The sequence below is a fragment of the Paramisgurnus dabryanus genome, chromosome 23, assembly GCF_030506205.2.
Source record: "Paramisgurnus dabryanus chromosome 23, PD_genome_1.1, whole genome shotgun sequence".
Taxonomy (NCBI): Eukaryota; Metazoa; Chordata; class Actinopteri; order Cypriniformes; family Cobitidae; genus Paramisgurnus; species Paramisgurnus dabryanus.
The window spans coordinates 6,710,759-6,730,426 of record NC_133359.1 but is presented as its reverse complement, the minus strand read 5'-3'; the positions used below and the strand labels follow the sequence as shown (position 1 = coordinate 6,730,426).

The window sequence follows — 19,668 nt, the reverse complement described above, 5'->3', positions numbered from 1 at the left end:
GAACTCTGCGGAAGCTTTTTATAGACATACGGAGCGGCATGGAAAGCTGATCATTTCAGTGATGGGTTAGCTAACCTGGATGTCACTCTGACTCTCTGTCAGAGTGGTCTGTCTTTGCTGCATGGATCCTTGACATCTCAAAAAAAGATTTTTGCAGTCTTCCCAGGTGTCACAAGGGATGGATTATTTTCCTGACAGCTCTCTCCTGGATCGGTTAGTGGCATTGCGCTGATAAAGCTCTCTGCAATGTATAAACAATATTTTTGAATGCAAATATTTCTTAAATTAAGTAATTTAAGACATGTTGGTGTGACTGAAATGCCAAAAAACTTCTGCTTTTTGGTGAACAATCATTTTATTTCTAACTTTTTTGCTTTTTGACGTGTTACTGGCTGACATCAAAGTCTCTAAACTTGTGATGTCAACTCAGAAGTTTCCTACATAACAACCATGTTTAGACCCAAGAATTGGTCTTTCATTCAGATGGGACCAAACCTCACCGTAAGGGTCTTCAGACATGACGCCCAGAGTCCTCTCCCCTTGTCACGGCTGCTGTCATCCCCTCATGAAGGATGTTTCACAGCGCAGTGACAGGACCAAAGCTTGACCTGATCGAGAGCCCTGACCGCAGAGCAGAGATCCGCAGGCACGTTAAGATGGTCATGGAGCAGCTGGAGGAAGTTCTCGCAGAGCTCAAGGACGTGGCGAAAGAGCTCCGAGAGGTAAAAGATGCACTGCATGCTGGTTTGAATGTTATGTGAGTGCTATTAGTCTAAGGGGTTTGCTTCTATAGCTAGTTTCTTGCTTTAGGTTTACTAGTGTCATAGTGGTGCAACAGTTGGATGAGAACCTTCAGAAGTAAATTGGTTGAATATTTCAATAATCACACATTCATTTAATGACATATAATTAGGTCACACATATTTAAAGGCAACCCTGTCGCCCTCTACTACTGAGCAATAGCAATAATAATGCACATTCTTATTACACAAGTGATGTTTCGATATCGTACACTAGATATTTATCGGGATCATCGTACAGTTATCATGTATCAGGATCGTACAATTTTCATGTTTCAGGATCGTACAATTGTCATGTTTCGGGATCCTACACTAACAATGTTTTGGGATCCTACACTAACGATGTTTTAGGATTGTACACTAGCGATGTTTCAAGATCGTACACTAGTAATGCTTTAGGATAGTACACTATCAATTTTTCAGGATCGTACGGTAGTTATGCTTTGTGATCATACACTGGCGATGTTTCAGGATCATACACTAGCGATGTTTTGGGATTGTACACTAACGATGTTTCAGGATCTTACACTAGCAATGTTTCAGGCTCATACACTAGCGATGTTTTGGGATCGTACACTAACGATGTTTCAGGATCGTACACTAACAATGTTTCGGGATCGTACACTAGCAATGTTTCTGGATCATACACTAGCTATGTTTCAAGATTGTACACAGGAGATGAGATCGTACACTAGATTGTTTCAAAAGATGTTTTGGGATTGTACACTAGTTATGTTTTGGGATTGTACGCTAGTTATGTTTCGGTATCGTAGACTAGATATGTTTCAAGATCATACACTAGAGATGTTTCCGACTCATACACTAGCGATGTTTCGGGATCGTACACTATCAATGTTTCAGGCTCATACACTAGCGATGTTTTGGGATCGTACACTAACGATGTTTCAGGATCGTACACTAGCAATGTTTCAGGCTCATACACTAGCAATGTTTTGGGATCGTAAACTAATGATGTTTCAGGATCGTACACTAACCATGTTTCGGGATCGTACACTAGCGATGTTTCTGGATCATACACTAGCTATGTTTCAAGATTGTACACAGGAGATGAGATCGTACACTAGATCGTTTCAAAAGATGTTTTGGGATCGTACACTAGTTATGTTTTGGGATTTTACGCAAATTATGTTTCGGGATCGTAGACTAGATATGTTTCAAGATCATACACTAGAGATGTTTCAGGCTCATACACTAGCGTTGTTTCTGAATCGTACACTAACAATGTTTCAGGATCGTACACTAACGATGTTTCAAGATCATACACTAGAGATGTTTCAAGATCACACTCTAGCTATTTCAGGATTGTACACTAGAAGTTTTTCAGAATCATACACCAACGATGTTTCGGGATCGTACACTTGCAACTTTTCAGGATCGTACACTAGCAATGTTTCAGGATTATACAGATGCATTTTTTGGTATTGTACACTTGATATGTTTCATGATTGTACATGCTTTGATGGAATTATGGTTGTAAACTTTTTAACTATAAAATACATAACTTGAAAAGTACAAAAGTCACATTCAGCCTGATCTAATGGGAATTTATAATTTTCTTATTTGTACATAATCATATTGTTTTGTATGATGTACTATGTCAAAAAAACATTAATGAAGATCCAACCCTAAACCCAGCATCCCTGAGGCAAAAGCAGATTGTACTAAAATGTAAGAATGAGAAAGATTTTACGAATAAGGCAACACCTAAAAAGGTTACGAATTGCCATTAGAATCTGTTGTCACATTTAATAAACACAAAAACGCTCACAAGGTCACAAACACATCCATGCCCCTGGGATACTGTACATCTACATACAGTAGTAGCTGTTGGCGTGACAGCTTATCACCCAAACTATAACCAACAGCTACATTAAGAAGGGAAAGACTTGCTTGTCGAAACCCACCGTGACACCCCACACAAGCAAGATGTGATCTGTGATGGCTAATTATCACCCGGCGCATCAGACGACACGCGCAACAAGCATCACAAAATACGATTTCAATGTCGTCCCACCTGTCAACAGCTCATACACTTAACTCCCTTTGTGCCGGTCGACTGCTTCAGTTATATACGAGAGGACATCTCCTTAATTAATCTCTCTCCTCGGGTGGATATCCATCCGCCTCATTACTGTCACCAGGTTTAGGAGCGTCCCGACTGGCATTTGTCTCTTTATTTCAGTCACAGGTCCTCTGGATTTGTTTCATTTGTCTCCGTGGCCATATTCAGGCATTACCGGTAGCTGTGCTGTTGTCGAGTTAACACCTCCATCTGTCACTCATGCCTCATGGCAGGGCCTTATTGTTAATACTGACATCTTGTTATGGTTATTAGGTTTGCCACATGACCATCCGTCCTTCAGCTTTCTATTTTTCCACAGACATCTGTCATAATTTCGACTTCTTTCCTGTCATGTGTAACTTGTACACTGCTCAGTCATTGCTGTTTGGTTCCTCTCGAATTTTATCAAGCAATTTAGACTGACAGATTTTGAGTACATTTTGAGTTATTTATTAAAAGTAGTCAAATTATCCTTTGAAAAAAGTAGTTAGGTACTATATTATATATTATAATATTTTAGGACTGTAAAATATTTAAATATGTTATAATTATAATAGTTTAAATGATATGACAATAGGGCTAATTCATTAGTTCATCATCTTAATGATTATTGATGCAGAGGCTTTGAGGCTGCCTTATATATGCACAAAATAATGATTGACAGGCCTGAATGTTTAGGCTCCTCCCAACCCTACGTTTAGAACTGCATTCAGTTGCAGTCAAATTTATTTATTTTTAATATTATTTGATCAATAAACGTGTTAATTGCTTGTCTGTCTTTGTAAAAATATTAACAAAAATTTCTGTTGTCTGTCAAAACACTGGCTTTACATCTAATTGTTCTTTTCATTAGGAACATTTAATTTAAGGAATTGCAACCAGTCTCAATTTCAAAACGCAATGCTATGCAAAGCTACGGTAGCTGCCACAGGACAGACAACGTAGGGCAAAATGCGCTCTGTAGACCAGTTTTAATGTTTACAGCTTAAGAAACATGACGGCAACTTCTAAACTGCAAGATCCTTCTAAAAGTTACACACTGCACCTTTAATATACAGAATTTAATACTTCAAGCAAACAAAACGAAAAAGTCAGCAAGACCGATGATTTGTGATCTCTAACCATAATGCAGATAAGAATTCAATAGCAGAAATAACAAAAGGTGACAGGTTTTAGATGAAGCTTCGTCACACAAACAGTTTAAATTGGCCAGGTAGTTACAAGTTGTTCCTCACGCTCTCTTGTTTTAAAGCCTAGGAGGGGGGGGGGGGGTTGGCAATTATCTGACTCCAGGACTCAGGCAGGCTTCTGCAGGTATGATGACTTCTGAGACAAATTGGATAATAAGCTGGTTGTAACTTTTAAAATGGCGTGGGATTTGCCGCACCAGCTACATAAATTAGATTAAGATGGTGGGCTTAAATGGACTTTGTCTTTCGTTTTTGTGTTACCACACCAGACATGGTACTTTATTACTTCATTATACAAGTTCGGTAACTTCTACAGCACTGTAAGTACTCCATGGTTAAAAACAGATTGTTTTGGCTACAATCAAATGAGTGATGTTTGAAGACCCCGTAAAATAGCTAATTGGGAAAACACGTGTCTGTACATAACCTGAATTGTATATTTTATTAAACAAACTCCTAACCCTAGCGTATAACTTTGTAACCATTAATCTTGTTTAATGTAACAAATTAATGTTTGCTCATGTAGGTACCTAATGTTAACAGATACAACATTTAAAATATTTATTATGAAAGGGTTGAAAGAGATTAATAACTGCTTTAGAAGTATTGTTCGTTAATGTTTGTTTATGTTACTTATTGTAGTTAACAAACTTACTGTGTGTGCACACCGCCAACGACTTGTTTTGCTACTCTTTTCAATGAGGTCGTTAGGAGGCATACCTAATTCTGGTTGTCCCAGTAACAACTTAAGAAATGAGTGAACCATTTGTCAGCAAATGACGAAAGACGGATGAGGTGAACTCCAGTGCTTTACTCTCATTGGTTGTTGCTCCCGAAAGTCGCTCGTCACTTGCATAAAGTTACGCCCCATTCAGACTGCCAGCGACTAGCAGTAGCAGCAGAGCGTCTCAATCTCATTCTTTTCAATGTAAGCGTAGTAACTTCCAGTGACACGAACGAAAGTGATCATTGGCGACTGAAGGGGCGTGTCCAGCGACGCGAGAACGTTGAGAAAAGTTTAACTTTATGCAAATGACGAGCGATTTTTATGAGTGACTACCAATGGGAGCGAAGCAGTGGAGTTCACGTCATCCGACTCTCGTCAGTTAGTGGACGGTACTCATTTGTTTATGACAACCAGATTAAAAAACGCCTTAATTGAAAAAGACGGTGGACACACAGCGAGAAAGTAGCTGGCAGTTTGAACAAGGGGTAACTGTTCTTAACTTTGTCGAGTAGTGGGACACGCCCACTTCCAGTTGCCAATTGTCGCTGGCGCTCATCACGCTGGAATCGCCGAGCTTCCATTGAAATTAATGAGATTGCATCGCTCTGCAGTTACTAGTAAACAAAAAATATTTTTAATGAAATTCGAGTCGCGGTCGGTCGGGTCGTTTAAAATAAATATGCCAATTAACTATTTTAAACAACTACTACTTAAAAAAAAAAAAAAAATTTGCGGTCCAAGTTGCGGGCGGGTTAGTTGAAAATGTCAGTAGCGCAGTAACTGCAGAACACGACATCCAGGGGGCGGGGTTGGATGTAGATCCAGGGGCGGAGCTGGATTCCGATCCAGAGATCCCATTGGTTGGCAGTTTTACCACAAGACACGTCATACACGTGTTGCTGCGTTACCATTTCCGCATTAAGTTGTAATTAAATTAAGTTATTATTTTGACATAAAACTAAGTTTACTTATGACTACAATAAAAGTAGTGCCTTAAGGGTGAAATGTAAGTTTTTTGCTATAATGTTTTGGAGTAAAAAATTTCGGGTAAGCCTACTACGAGTAATCTTACCACATGCAGTTTAAGACCTATTAATGGATACAGTATAAATATGCATAATTATAAAAATATATAGGCTATGGCATGTTATTTAGAAATTAATAAATTGAATGTTTATCTTGTATGGACTTTGAACTTGTTTTAACGCGTCTTTGCTTACAGCCATTAGGAAACAGGTTTCCCTCGTAGATGGTTTACTTTTTTTTATTTGCTAATAAAAGATATCAAATAAATTTGTTTTTATATTTACTCATATAGGAATAGCTGTGTAATAAGTGGGATAATGTTCAAATAAATCCCTCAGTGATATCAAACTGTCGGGAACGTGTCCTTACCTCCCCTTACACCTAACTGTGATACTTTCTAAATTATGAATCTTTCTCAACTATATTATGAATCAAACGTACACTTAAATTGATAAGAGCAAACGTTGCCGACCACAGGTTGCAACTAATTGCGGGCTGCAACAACGCAAATATACTGGTTCATTTGGCGGAACAAATGCTGCGTTCCAGGCAGGTTTTTAAACCCGTGAGTTACGACTTCAAAACCACGACTCACGACCCTATGCGTTCCAGGCAGCCTGTAACTCGTGTTTTTACAACCTTCTACCGGTGAAAGTGCACTGGAACAGCAGTCAAACCCGTGACTTCCCACCCGTGAACTCGTACTAGATCGATGTACTACCAGTTCAGAGTCGTGAGTCGTGGTTTTGAAGTCATGAGTTACGGGTTACAGGTTGCCTGGAACGCAGCAAAAGTATATAAAGTGGGAGGAGTTGGATCTAGATCTATATCACCTGGATGTTGTGTTCCGCAGTGAGGACCATCTCCAAAATGTCGGTCGGGTGCGGGTTTTATATACATTGACCCGCGCATCACTGCTAGTCACTGTCGTTGTGCACGCAGCTTAAAGTTACGTACACATTACCAGCGACATTGTCACTGTGTTTCGCTCATCTCTTGGTCGTTAGGACTCCAGTAACTGACAAGAGACAGATTACGTGAACTCCACTGCTTCGCTCTCATTGGTAGTTGCTCCCAAAAGTCGCTAATCATTTGCAAGTATAGCAGCAACTAGCAGTAGCAAAGCAACACGATCTTTGCGGCACGAGCGACAGTGACCGTTGGCGACCGTTGTCCAGTTGCGCAAAAAAGTTGAGAAAAGTTTATTCTTAACTTTTTTGCGCAACTGGACACGCTCCATCCGGTCACCAATGGTCACTGTTGCTTGTGTCGCCGAGATCGCGTTGCTCTGCTACTGCTAGTCACTGCTAGTCTGAATGCAGGATACTGTTAATTGTTACCTTTTTGTAAACTCGTTTTATTCTGTTGTCTAGTCTGTGTCATCCCAACACAGTCTCTTGACAATTTGCAAGTATTTTACGAGATGACTAATTCGAATGAATTTGCATGACCAAATTTGTATGCTTTTGAATGATTTGCTTTCACACCAGTGACATTGGGTTTATGGGTGGGGTTAAGTATGTGATATCATTATTTTTTTTTACGATTCACTTCAAACTCGTAAAATATGTACGAATTCTTGTAAGTTTCAGGTTGGTCTTCCACAGATTGTACGATATGACTAATATGTTACCAGTAGTGAGTACAAGTCTACATACCCCAAGGAAAAATACTGTAAATTATAAATGAGATCTCTTGTTGTTTCTCCAGCCAGCAATAAGCCCTTTTTCAGATTTTTCTCAACAACAAATTATGTGAGCTATACTACTTATATTCATTTTATAACTCTGCTCTCTTACTGTTAACAATTGTTTAAGTTTCATGTCTCCTATGGGATCTCAAGAAACCATCTGAAACAAAGTTGATGTTTCAAATAACTAAGAATGCCATTATGTCTCCTAAACGGTGAAAAAGCAACTTTTTATCCTTTGGGACGTGGCACTTGATTACTACACCTCCTAGTATTACGTTCTAACGGTCAGTATTTTGCAATGCATGTTATCCTTCCCTGACCGTGTCAATTCACCTCGACTCACTCACACTGTCCTATCAAGGATCACTCTGATCTCAGACCAGTCAGTATACGGTTGGCAGAAATGCATTAAACATGAACCGTCTGCCAGCGCTGAACAGGGCATGAGAGATGATCTACAGTAATACCTCCACAGGACGCTTTCAACCCCAAAAATCCATGATAACTTTATATCTGAGTGCATCGCTTATGATTCCTGGCAGGTTCGATATACATTCGCAAATACACTAACGTTCACGCGGCCCTTTCTCGTCTGCATTGCAAAAAGCCTCCCATTGTTTAAATATTTTGTGTGTGCGTGTGATTTGGAGCAGCAGGTGCAGTTTGAATGGATATTCGGTCTGTTGAATGCATGTCATTTGGACTCTTCCTGTTTACATTTGACTGCTCATTACCCGGCGGCCCATGAAAAGCTGATCTGCTTTTTCCTAAACGTTTAGTAATAATACAGCCTGTTACTGAATGCTACTCAACGAATGCTTATGAAAAACTAAGCGTTTGGCACCAACAAAAGCATTGAGCTCGTCCCAATTGAAGCTTTTGAGTAACAGAGCGAGACGTCATCATTAATAACTTTAACTGTTTTAACTCAAAGCCGTGACTTTTATCTTTATAAACCAAAGGAATCAAATAACACATCCTGCTGCTTAATATTGACAAGAGCTACTTAATGAGTTTGCAGAGACCGTATAAGCTTTAATCATCTTGGCATTCTGTCATACATAGTCATATATGTGTGATACTCGCGCGCGCGGTCGTGTTCAGCTCTGATTAAAATTTACAGACAGATTTTTTGATCAAAGTACAGGCCCGTGTGAATGCTAGCGCTGCGCTTTGTTTTTGTCTATTGTGGATCGGCCTTGAGACCCTGTGCGGCAAAGGAGCCTCGTAAAGCAAGGGAAAGAATATTGATAGGCGAATGGTTGAGTTATGTAAGATACAGTTACTGGCACAGCGGGAGGACAAATTCCCTTCAGCACAAACAGATATTAAATATTCTGATGCCGGTGGGTGCGATGGAGGGGTAGATGGAAAGAGAGATATATATGCTTATTATTCATTTATGGCTTTTGCACAGCGAAAATATAGACATGCCTTAGCAAACACTAAGGAATGTATATGGTTTCTTCCAACAATACCTGTAAAACTATAGACTTTTTCTAGCTTTGTGGTTGCTAGGGTGTTTCGGGTGGTTGCTAGTAGGAGGTTGTTAAGGGCTCCAAGCCAAAAGAGTTGGAGTGTAGTAGCGCACAGTTGAACGCACAGCCTAGCAAAGTATAGTTTGACACATGTACGCAGACGTTAACGCATGTGCATTGAGACAAAATGCAATGCATCTCCTGTGCTACATACTACATTCTCCAGTAGGCGCATGCGTGACCTACGCATACAATGTACGCAGGGTTTAAAAAATCTGACTGTACACGGACCCTCGTGTATGCGTAAATAATGAACTATAATTTGGACTTAAAGGTCACATTCTTCCTGATCTCATTTTTTAAATTGCTCAAAGTTCACTGCCAGGCGATATATTTTCTTTAAAAGAATTCCCCTTTCAAAGCCTACAGCTAATGACTGGTTTGGACTACAGCCCTCTTCTTCCCGATTGAATTACGTCAATATAACTGTGGGTTCACACCAGTAAAATTTGCATCTACCGCGTCTAATTTGTCACTTGAACATTTTGAGTTTACTCGCTTCATTCGCGCGTGAAAGCCACGTGTGAAATTCTAGTCATGGAGAGATTCACGCGGAAATTCGCGTCAGGGGAGGGGCTTATGCAACTCCGCTCGCTTCCTGTAATCATGTCACTACTAGAGCAAGCTCCTGATTGGTTAACATGGCGCGTTTTTCCGCCAACGGTCAAATTTTTCAACTTGCGCGTTTCCTGCAGCAACGCTCAATTCGCGGCATTCGCGTGAACTAGACGCACTAATGAGGCGGAATCGCGTCTACCACGCTAAACACCTCATTCGCGCCGCGAGACCTCCAGACGGGCGTCAACTCGTCTTCACATTGACTTAACATTGAAATCACTCACGCTTGATGCCTCTACCGCGGCTGGTGATAAAGGGATAGTTCGGCCAAAAACGATATTAAACCCATGATTTACTCACCCACAAGCTGTCCGAGTTGCATATGTCCATCGTTTTTCAGACAAACACATTTTCGTATATTTTAGAAAATATTTTAGATCTTTCAGTTGATTAAATGTAATGTTACGGGGTCCACCCATAGTCCACGACCTTCAAGTCCAAAAAAAGTGCCTCCATCCTTCACAAATTAAATCCAAACGGCTCCAGCATGATAAACAAATGTCTTCTGAGGATAATCCGTGCGGTGTTGTTGTAGAAATATCCATATTTAAAGTTTTATTAACGTAATTAACTACCTTCCGGTAGCGCCGCCATCTTAGCCTCCTCTGTATTCAGGAGAGAGTATTAGCGTAGTGTACGCACTTTTCTTAGTGACGTATGACAAATTCTGAGGGCGGGGGCACAGAGCAGCAGCAGAGTAGCCCCCGTAGGCTGCGTAAGCACTCATCCTGAATGCGGACGCGACTAAGATGGCGGCGCTACCGGAAGGTATTTATTTACGTTAATAAAGTTTTAAATATGGATATTTCTACAACAACACCGCACGGATTACCCTCAGAAGACCTTTGTGTATCATCCTGGAGCCGTTTGGATTTAATTTGTGAAGGATGGACGCACTTTTTTTGGACTTGAAGGTCGTGGACTATGGGTGGACCCCGTAACATTACATTTAATCAACTGAAAGATCTAAAATATTTTCTAAAATATCCGAAAATGTGTTTGTCTGAAAAACGATGGACATATGCAACTCGGACAGCTTGGGGGTGAGTAAATCATGGGTTTAATATCGTTTTTGGCCGAACTATCCCTTTAACGCAGCATAAGAGTTTTTGACTAAACTCCGCCCACAGGAATACGTCAGTCGCCAGCTAAGCTCAAACGGCTCTGCTAAACTAAGCTGCTGTGGAATCACAACACACTTAACAAGCTACACAATCAGAACTCATTATGTATTTCTGAAGGAGGGACTTTATGAACAAGGAAGACATCAGCCCGTTTTTTTTAATTGTTGAAATGTGTGAAAAATGCCGCAGTTTTTTTACACTAAAACATGAACACATGTGCATATTGTGCACTGTAAACACAATCAAAGCTTCAAAAACACTGAAAGAACGGGACCTTTAGATCTCTTTATTTGATATGATCCCTGCAAAAAAAAGAAAAAAACCATCACAGAAAATTTTATCGGATTTAATGATTTCAATTAGCTTGGGTTTCCCCATGCTGTCTTGCGCTCAAATTTATTCACGCTGCATGTCTAGCATGGAAACTATAGACAAATTTTGCCCCTGAAATAGGAAACCAATCACAGAACGGGGAGGGGGCAGTAAGACGATGACGACGTCTATGCGACACACCGAAGCAGTTTTGTTTATCCAACACGGCAGCAGACAGGAAGTTACTTTTCAATACAGCCTAATAGACCTAAATAGTGTTCCAAGTAATTTTGAACGCAAGTTTATTTAAAAAAAAAATAAACTTTTGCCGTTAAACAATTTCATATCCAAGAAGAATGTTTGGATATGGCAAGGCATGATAGCCACAGAGTTTTATAGGACCAACCTGCTAGGCATCGTCGTTGACGAAGTACAATTAACTTTTAAATGGTAACTGGTATTTATTAATATCATATTGTCATTATGCCTGTACTGTGTTTGTCACAGTACCACTAAGTTGTTTTGCTTTTCAATATCAATATACAGCTACCGGTTTAGTTGCATAGCTTTCAGCTGTGTGCACACGTACTGATAAAAGTTTGAATTGATGTCACTCTACATACGTCATCTGGTATAATTGAAACGATTGGCTATGAGCTACGTACAGACGCAGTTGATAGACATTCGTAGCGCCCCTGGGCATTCGTAAACCACGCCTCAAATACGAGAAAATGTGCATGCGGTTCCCAGACCACGTCTAATTCTTTATGAGACTTGTCTGGTGTTAGCCAGGCTAGATTTTAATAGGAATTTTATTGGATGTAATGGCAACTATAATGGTCTCTGTGGGTCTCTACTGGCATGTGTTGGATTGTGTTGGTGTGACCATTAAATCCTACTGGAATATGTCCCAAAACTATGGTTTTTGTAGAGGTATAAATGGTAAAAGCTAATGGTTCCTAATGGTATTTTAATGGAAACCATTAGAATTCCTTGGATGGTTTCTGTTGTTTTTCTTTTGTCTGTCAGAAAAAATGGTCAAAATATGTACCCCAGCTGTCATGGGGCACTGACCCTTTCAACAAGTAAAGTTTTGCACCTAAATACTTCATATTAGTACCTCATAGGTACATTTTGGTACCACAGAGAGCTTATCAAAGTTACTCAAAGATACATATTAGTATTTCAAATTGGTACCAAATGTGTACATATCTGTACCTAAACATCCTGGAATGTTTTCCACAAAAACTTAATTTCTTCTCGACTGAATACAGAAAGTAAGGTGATAAATGATGCCATTTTTTGGCTGTATGCTTCCAGTTAAATCATGATTGAAAACATGATACCATTTTCTCTGTTTCTCCTTAGGTTGTGGCTCAGATTGACAAATTAACATCAGATATTCACCTTGACCCTGAAGACGACCTGACGTTTACATGCTGCAGTGAGGATCACATGAGATTACCCGATGACCTCTTTCAAGCTGGGATGTTTTCCAGCATCCGTGACCTCTCGAAGCATATTCCTCCGCTAGACCCGGCCGCAGCTAGAAAACAAAACGTGTATCATAAGAGTTGTGGAGATTTACCAGGCCTGAATGGACCATTAAAGCCTCAAGATAACCTAAAAGCCTCCTGGCTCTATGGATCTGGAGGTAGGATCCGCTACTATGACAAAACGCTTTATCATGCTCTGTGCTGCGATGATGATGATGATGATGAAGATAGAGGTGGCATGAGATCCTCCAGACTCTCTTCCACCGATTCAGTGTTTTCATCTTCACCACGGCTTCTGACGCCCACATCCGTTCGTAAGGCTCATCGTAGTTGCAGTACGCAAACCGTTTCTGATAAAAGCACACAAACTCACTTTCCATACATGCCAAGCAAAGACCTTGACTATAGGAACTAAATCTCTGATTCTGCTATTTGTTGAAAATGATTTTGTGCATCTTTATTCCTGACTAATAATGATATTGATTTATTGTTTTCTTTATTCTCATGGGGTTTGCAAGAACAACTTAACAGCATTTTGATTCATTATATGAATGACTGAATAATCATGCATTTCCACAGATCATTAACACTTTATCAAAGCCCCCTAAAGAGTGAGAATTGGTTTTGGTCACACCCACAGTGCGCAGTAAACAGACGCGGTTAAATCGAGCGGGTGGTACGCTTTCATGGAATATAAATAATAGGCTTTATATTAAGCTGTTATTTCTGAAAACCCTGCTGCATTATTAATAAAATGATGGAGCAAACTTTTGGCAGCCATTTCATGAATCATTTTCTTCTCTTCAGGACATTAATTAGGGAATCTGTTCCTGTGTTTTGCTTTAAACAGTACATAAATTTACAACAGTAACCTACAGTACATTGTAATTGTGGTTATAGCAAAAAAAAAAACGAAAATGATTTTAACAAATTGATAAAAATGTGACTTTTGATAGTTTGCATACTTAGGATTAAGGATTTGATCAAACAAATTTCTAAGCATTAAACTTATCCAGCATCATTTTTTCCACAGACACAGATCTGACGTACAATGTTCACATGGCAGATGATAAAATATCCAGTAGTCATACTGGAAAAACAGCTAAAATGAGCTTAAGCTGGTTGGCTGGTTTTAGCTGGTCTCCCAGTCTGGTTTAAGCTGGATTAGCTGGATACACGTACCGAACATGTTTTCGGGTTCGTTCTCTGGAAGTCGCGTTGGTTGACCGCATACATCATCAAGGTTTAATATTTCATAAAAGCAACCATTACATTTCAAGGTAAGAATGTAACTACAATGATTGTATGTCTTAAAAGAAATAAATCTTCATTTTCTAATGTATTTTAACTGAAATGTGAGAACCTCGATGACGTATGCGGTCGAGCAACGCGACTTCCAGAGAACGAACCCGATAACATGTTCGGGACGTGTCCGGCGGAACTGGCACAAATGGCCACCCTACTTTTATAGCTGGTCAGACTGAAAGACCAGCTGACCCACCAGCTTAAAACCAGCTTGACCAAGCTGGAAGCTCGGCCAGATTGGCTAAGCTGGTTGGCTGCTTTTAGCTGGTTTAGCAGGCAGGTTGTAAAGGGGTTTGATCCACTTTTTAGCTGGTCAGACTGGAAGACCAACTGACCCACCAGCTTGAAACCAGCTTGACCAGACTAGAAGCTTGGCTAAGATGTTTGTCTTGTTTTAGCTGGTCTCCTAGTTGGGTTTTAGCTGGAGTAGCAGGCAGGTTTTACAGGGGTTCTGGCCACTTTTTTAGCTGGTCACGCTGGAAGACCAGCTGACCTACCAGATAAGATCCACTAACCCACCAGCTTTAAACCGGCTTGACTAAACTGGTGGACTGCTTTTAGGACTGGTTTTTATCACCTGCTGGTTTAGCACTCAGGTGATAAAACATCCAGTAACCCTACTGAAAAAACAACTAAATCAAGCTTAAGATGGTTGGCTAGTGTAGTCTGGTTTGGCAGGCAGGTGATCAAAGATCCAGTAGCCCTATTAAAAAAGCAGCTAAAACCAGCCAAAGGTGGTTGGCTGGTTTTATCTGGTCTCTCAGTCTGGTTTTAGCTGGTTTAGCAAGCAGGTTTTAGAGGGGTTCTGGCCACTTTTTTAGCTGGTCTAGCTGGGAGACAAGTTGACCCACCAGCAAAGACCAGCTGACACACCAGCTAGAAGACAGCTTGACCAGGCTAAAAGCTCAGCTAGCTTGGCTAAGATGGTTGGCAGGTTTTAGCCGGTCTCTCAGTCTGGTTTTAGCTGGTTAAGCAGGCAGGTTTTAGAGGGGTTCTGGCCACTTTTTTAGCTGGTCTGGCTGGGAGACAAGTTGACCCACCAGCAAAGACCAGCTGACACACCAGCTAGAAGACAGCTTGACCAGGCTAAAAGCTCAGCCAACTTGGCTAAGATGGTTGGCGGGTTTTAGCCGGTCTCTCAGTCGGTTTTAGCTGGTTAAGCAGGCAGGTTTTAGAGGGGTGTTGGCCACTTTTTTAGCTGGTCAGGCTGGGAGACAAGTTGACCCACCGGCAAAGACCAGCTGACACACCAGCTTAAGCCAGCTTGACTATGCTAAAAGCTCAGCCAGCTTGGCTAAGGGCGCACTCACATTATCCAAACCAAACCATGCCCCAGCACAATTGTCACCCCTCCCTACTCCCCCAGGTGCACGCACTCACACTGTACTTTTTATCGATCCGAGTCCGGGCGCGCTTTCGTCATTAAGATGCGATTGTTTTGAAAAAAGCAGGAAGTAAAGCTCTCTCTTAACATTGGAACCCACCGTAATGATAACTCTGTGTTTTTTATTCGGAGTCGTTTGGTGCGCGATTACAGACAGCCCTCTCACATGTCATCATATTGCTTAGTTGATCTGTCACGTGCGCAGCTCGGATATTCACGTGACCCCGCTGCGCGCATCAAAAGGTTTTTACGGAGGCAGATGAAGGTGAGTGGTCGCGCAACTGACGTCTTCACCTTTTGAATCGCGCTCAGGCGCGATTGCGCTCACACCACAGCCTTCCGCGCCTGAGCCCAAGTGAACCGCGCTCCGGCCCACCTCTGCAACCTGGCCGCGGCGCGATTAAACAATCCGCACCCGGGCGCGGAACGGAGCGATCACACTAGTCAAACAAACCAGGCTTTGGGGGTCAAACGCGCCCGAGCGCGGTTTGGTTTGGATGGTGGGAGTGCGCCCTTAGATGGTTGGCTGGTTTTAGCTGGTTTAGCAGGCCAGTTTTAGAGGGGTTCTGGACACTTTTTTTGCTTGTCAGGCTGGCTTGGCTAAGCTGGTTGGCCGGTTTAAGCTGGTCTCTCAGTCTGGTTTTAGCAAGCAGGTTGTAGAGGGGTTCTTGACATTTTTTTTTTGCTGTCAGACTGGAAGACCAGGTGACCCACCAGGTAAGACAAGCTAACCCATCAGCTTAAAACTAGTTTAACCAGGCTGGAAGCTTGGCTAAGATGGTTGGCTGGTCTTAGCTGCTTCAAGATGGAAGTAGCTGGTTTAACCTGGTCTTTCAGCCTGGTCCCACCAGCTTGACCAGCTAAAAAGTGGCCAAAACCCATCTAAAAACAAACTGGCTGTTTTTTCAGCAGGGTGATTTGCATTGAGGAGGTAACTTGTGTCTAAATATAATATAATGTAATATAATAATATAATCAGGAAATGTATGAAGCCTTTTTTAAGGATACAACGTCTGTCAATATCTGTAATCATGGTTATAGACGGTGTAGTCGGTCAGAGAATACTAATGAAGAACAAAGTGTGAAGACATATTGACATTAGATGTGCTTGTGTCAGAACATTGACGTTGTGAGTTTATTCCTTTAATAGACCTCACAAGGCCATGATCTTTAATACTGTCAGTGGTTGTAAGGTTATTTAATTAGAGGCTCAATCATAAAGCGTTACCTCGGGCCCATTTCAACTGAAGACAGCTGTTATGCAGTAATCTAATAAAAAGCCAATCATTAAAACTGCCATCAAGGAACACGGTGTGGGGTTTTGTTTATGGATCACCTTTTAATTCTTTATACAAGCAGGGGCCAATTGCACTCTTAAAAATAAAGGTGATACAAAAGAGTCTTCTCAGCTATCCCATAGAGGAACCATTCTTTCTTACCTTTTACCTTTATACAATACAAAAAAAACCTTTTGTGAATCTATTTTGTGAATCAATTCTGTCTTCTTTTGAACCATATAGCCAAAAATGGTTCTTTTGTGGCTTTGTTTAGCACCTTTAGGAATGTATGGATAAAAAAGGCACAGGTTTCAATAAGATTGATGGTTATAGTTCTATAAAAAGATGCCATTATTAACACCAACAAAATAGCTTGTAAGAGCTAGATGATGTAGAAATCCTTACGGGACATTTAACTAGACATTGTATAGTGTAGAAATGTTAGATTGTTTTAATTCATGGTTGGGTAAATACTGGACAGGACCAATTGTAGGTTTATAAATGAACCTATGCTGGGTTGTTTCCACACAGCATACACTGTAAACGATTTCCCTGTATTTTACAGTAAGTTACTGGCATCAAGATTGCTAGCAAATCGCTGTATTCCACTTTACAGTATTTGTAATACAACTTACAGCACATAAAACAATTTTGTTACCTTAAAAACAGTAATTTACCGTATTTTACAGCACTTTATTTTATTATACTATATTGTTGTCAGGGTACATGCTAGTAAGCTTGTGCTCGAAGATGAAGGGAGACGTCGGTCCTGGAGTGCCCTGGCCTATGAGATCGCCGATACATGATAGTATTGGGGGGCGGTGCAATAGTTTACTCATTTATTTATTTATTTTTTACTCATTTATGACAAGTTACTTGATTGGTGGACAAAAAAGAAGCTAAGGGGGCCTGCACACCAAAGCTTTTATGCCCGCGGCTGGCGCATGTTTTCAATTGTTTCCAATGGAAGCTCTGCGTTTTTCAAATAAGCCAGCAGCTAGCAGTTTTTTCCGCACTGAAAAGCGTTTTTACGCGCTCGGAGCTAGGCGTCGAGAGATGAAAGAGATTCAACTTTGGGTGAAAAGCTTCGCTCGTCAATGTCAGTTCTCACACGGACGTCCAATCACAGCTGAGGAGGGGCGGGACAAGTATAACAATAACCAACCGGCTCACAGCTCAAGTATCACAGCTACCAAAGCGCTCAACTGAAGAAAGCTGGTAATCAGTGTCCTCCAGGCGTTTGCAGACGCGTTTAAAAGTTTTGGTGTGCACAACCCCTAAGGGCAACACTGTCATGAACGTAACCTTCTTAAACCTGATGCCATTAATCCGAGCGCCTCATTAAAGCCCAGGTGCTCTGAAATTTGTTTAAAATGTTTAAATGTTTAAAAAACTGAAATGTTTAAAGGTTATTTTTATATGTAATAAAATAAAAAGATTATTTATACCACCTAGTAGTTATAATTAGCCTGGGTGCCAGCCAAACTTAGCCCTGCCCACAACATTTCAGGTTGGGAAGTTCGGTCTGGAGTCGCTCCATTGTGGCGCGCTACTATGCGCGACCCAAAGCTGATCGAACCAATGAAATTGTCAGGGAGGGCTTTATACGATGATGGACAGATGATCAGCAGTAACGTAATCAACCACGTCACTAAAGAGCGCTTGTTTTGAATCGGGTGTGCCTCATACATCTTGAAAAGTGAAGCCGCTGGCTCTGTGATTGACGCCTGGTGGCTGCCTGCAGTACGAGTCATAAACCCCGCCCTCTCCATGCAATCGAATGGGACTCTGCTCTAAATACAAAAGTTATTTACACTTCCAATAAAATTTTCCAAAAGATGGTTTTGGTCCTTAACGTATTTGTTATAAAGCTGATATATGTTCACTTGTTCATTTTTGTAATAAGTTTTATTTTAGCTAGTAATTTGATGCTATAGAAACAGGGCGTGTCATTATGATTGGCGGGGTTGAATTGGGCACGCAAGCTTTTGGGCGGAAGTTTGATACCGCAGCTCCGCCTCTGGCTCCACGGACGATTCTTTCTGCGCATGCCTTGGATGCACATGGTCGGACATTTTTGGATTCAATTCATTATAATGGAAGGAGGCAATGTCGCGTCATCCACCTTTTTTTACAGTCTATGTGTTGAATCGGTTAACAACAAAGACGGCTGCCGCTGGATAATTGAGATGTGAAGATTCTGCCATCGAGTCTGTTCCCACTACAACGTGAATATAACTAGCGGGTGTTGCCAGCTCCTTTACGGAAGGCCGTGGATGAAGTTCATCTAACTTACAAATGGTAAGAGATAGTCTGACTCTATGACTTAAATAACTCACAATCAGTGTTGGGGGTAACGCATTACAATTAACGTGCATTACGTAATAATATTACTTTTCTGAAGTAACGAGTAAAGGAACGCATTACTTTTTAAATGTACACATTAATATTTTAGTTACTTTTTCAAAAAAGTAATGTAAGTTACTTTTTTAGTTTAATTAATTTGATAAAAAAAATTACTGAATTAAACTGAACGTAGTCACATTATGCACTCTATGCGTACACGTTAATATTGTAATGCATTACTTTTAAAAGTAACTTTCCCCAACACTGCTCACAATGTCGTGATATGAATGAAATATTGTAAACACAGGTGTCGATGTATGTTTACTAACTCAAGACTTAGTACAATCATAATGTTAGTCTCATCGTAGCGAATAACTAGCCGTTCAGGTCAGGCTGCAAAAGGACCGACGCCATTTTAACATACGTCACACTCGGTTGCTCTGATTGGTTGTGGGTCTATCCAATTGAGTGCAGAGGCATTTTTTGACCTGGTTCGGTTGAAACACGCTCATAGTAACACCCCAATGGAGCAGTATCAGACTCAAATTCAGACTAGAATTGAGTATTACATCAGGCTAAGTGATAATAGCAATTGGCCCTTAACTAAATTATTTCATCCTACAGTATAATTTTACAGTACAGTGTGTTCCCTTTAATACAGCATATTTCCTTTTACTCCACATACCATACAATAAGTGCTCTTATCAAGCTAATTTTATATTTAGGGTGCCCTTAGTGCAGTTTACTAT

At 40.7% G+C, this 19,668-nt stretch overlaps 1 protein-coding gene across 1 annotated transcript; it reads left to right on the top strand.

The window, feature by feature from the left end:
* The first annotated feature begins 218 nt into the window (after nt 1–218).
* On the top strand, nt 219–13,768 carry LOC135781578 (inhibitory synaptic factor 1). The gene is made up of 2 exons (XM_065292157.2): nt 219–722; nt 12,480–13,768. Exons 1-2 carry the CDS (start codon nt 573–575, stop codon nt 13,020–13,022), a joined length of 693 nt encoding a protein of 230 aa, XP_065148229.1. The 5' UTR covers nt 219–572; the 3' UTR covers nt 13,023–13,768.
* Nucleotides 13,769–19,668: the final 5,900 nt, after the last annotated feature.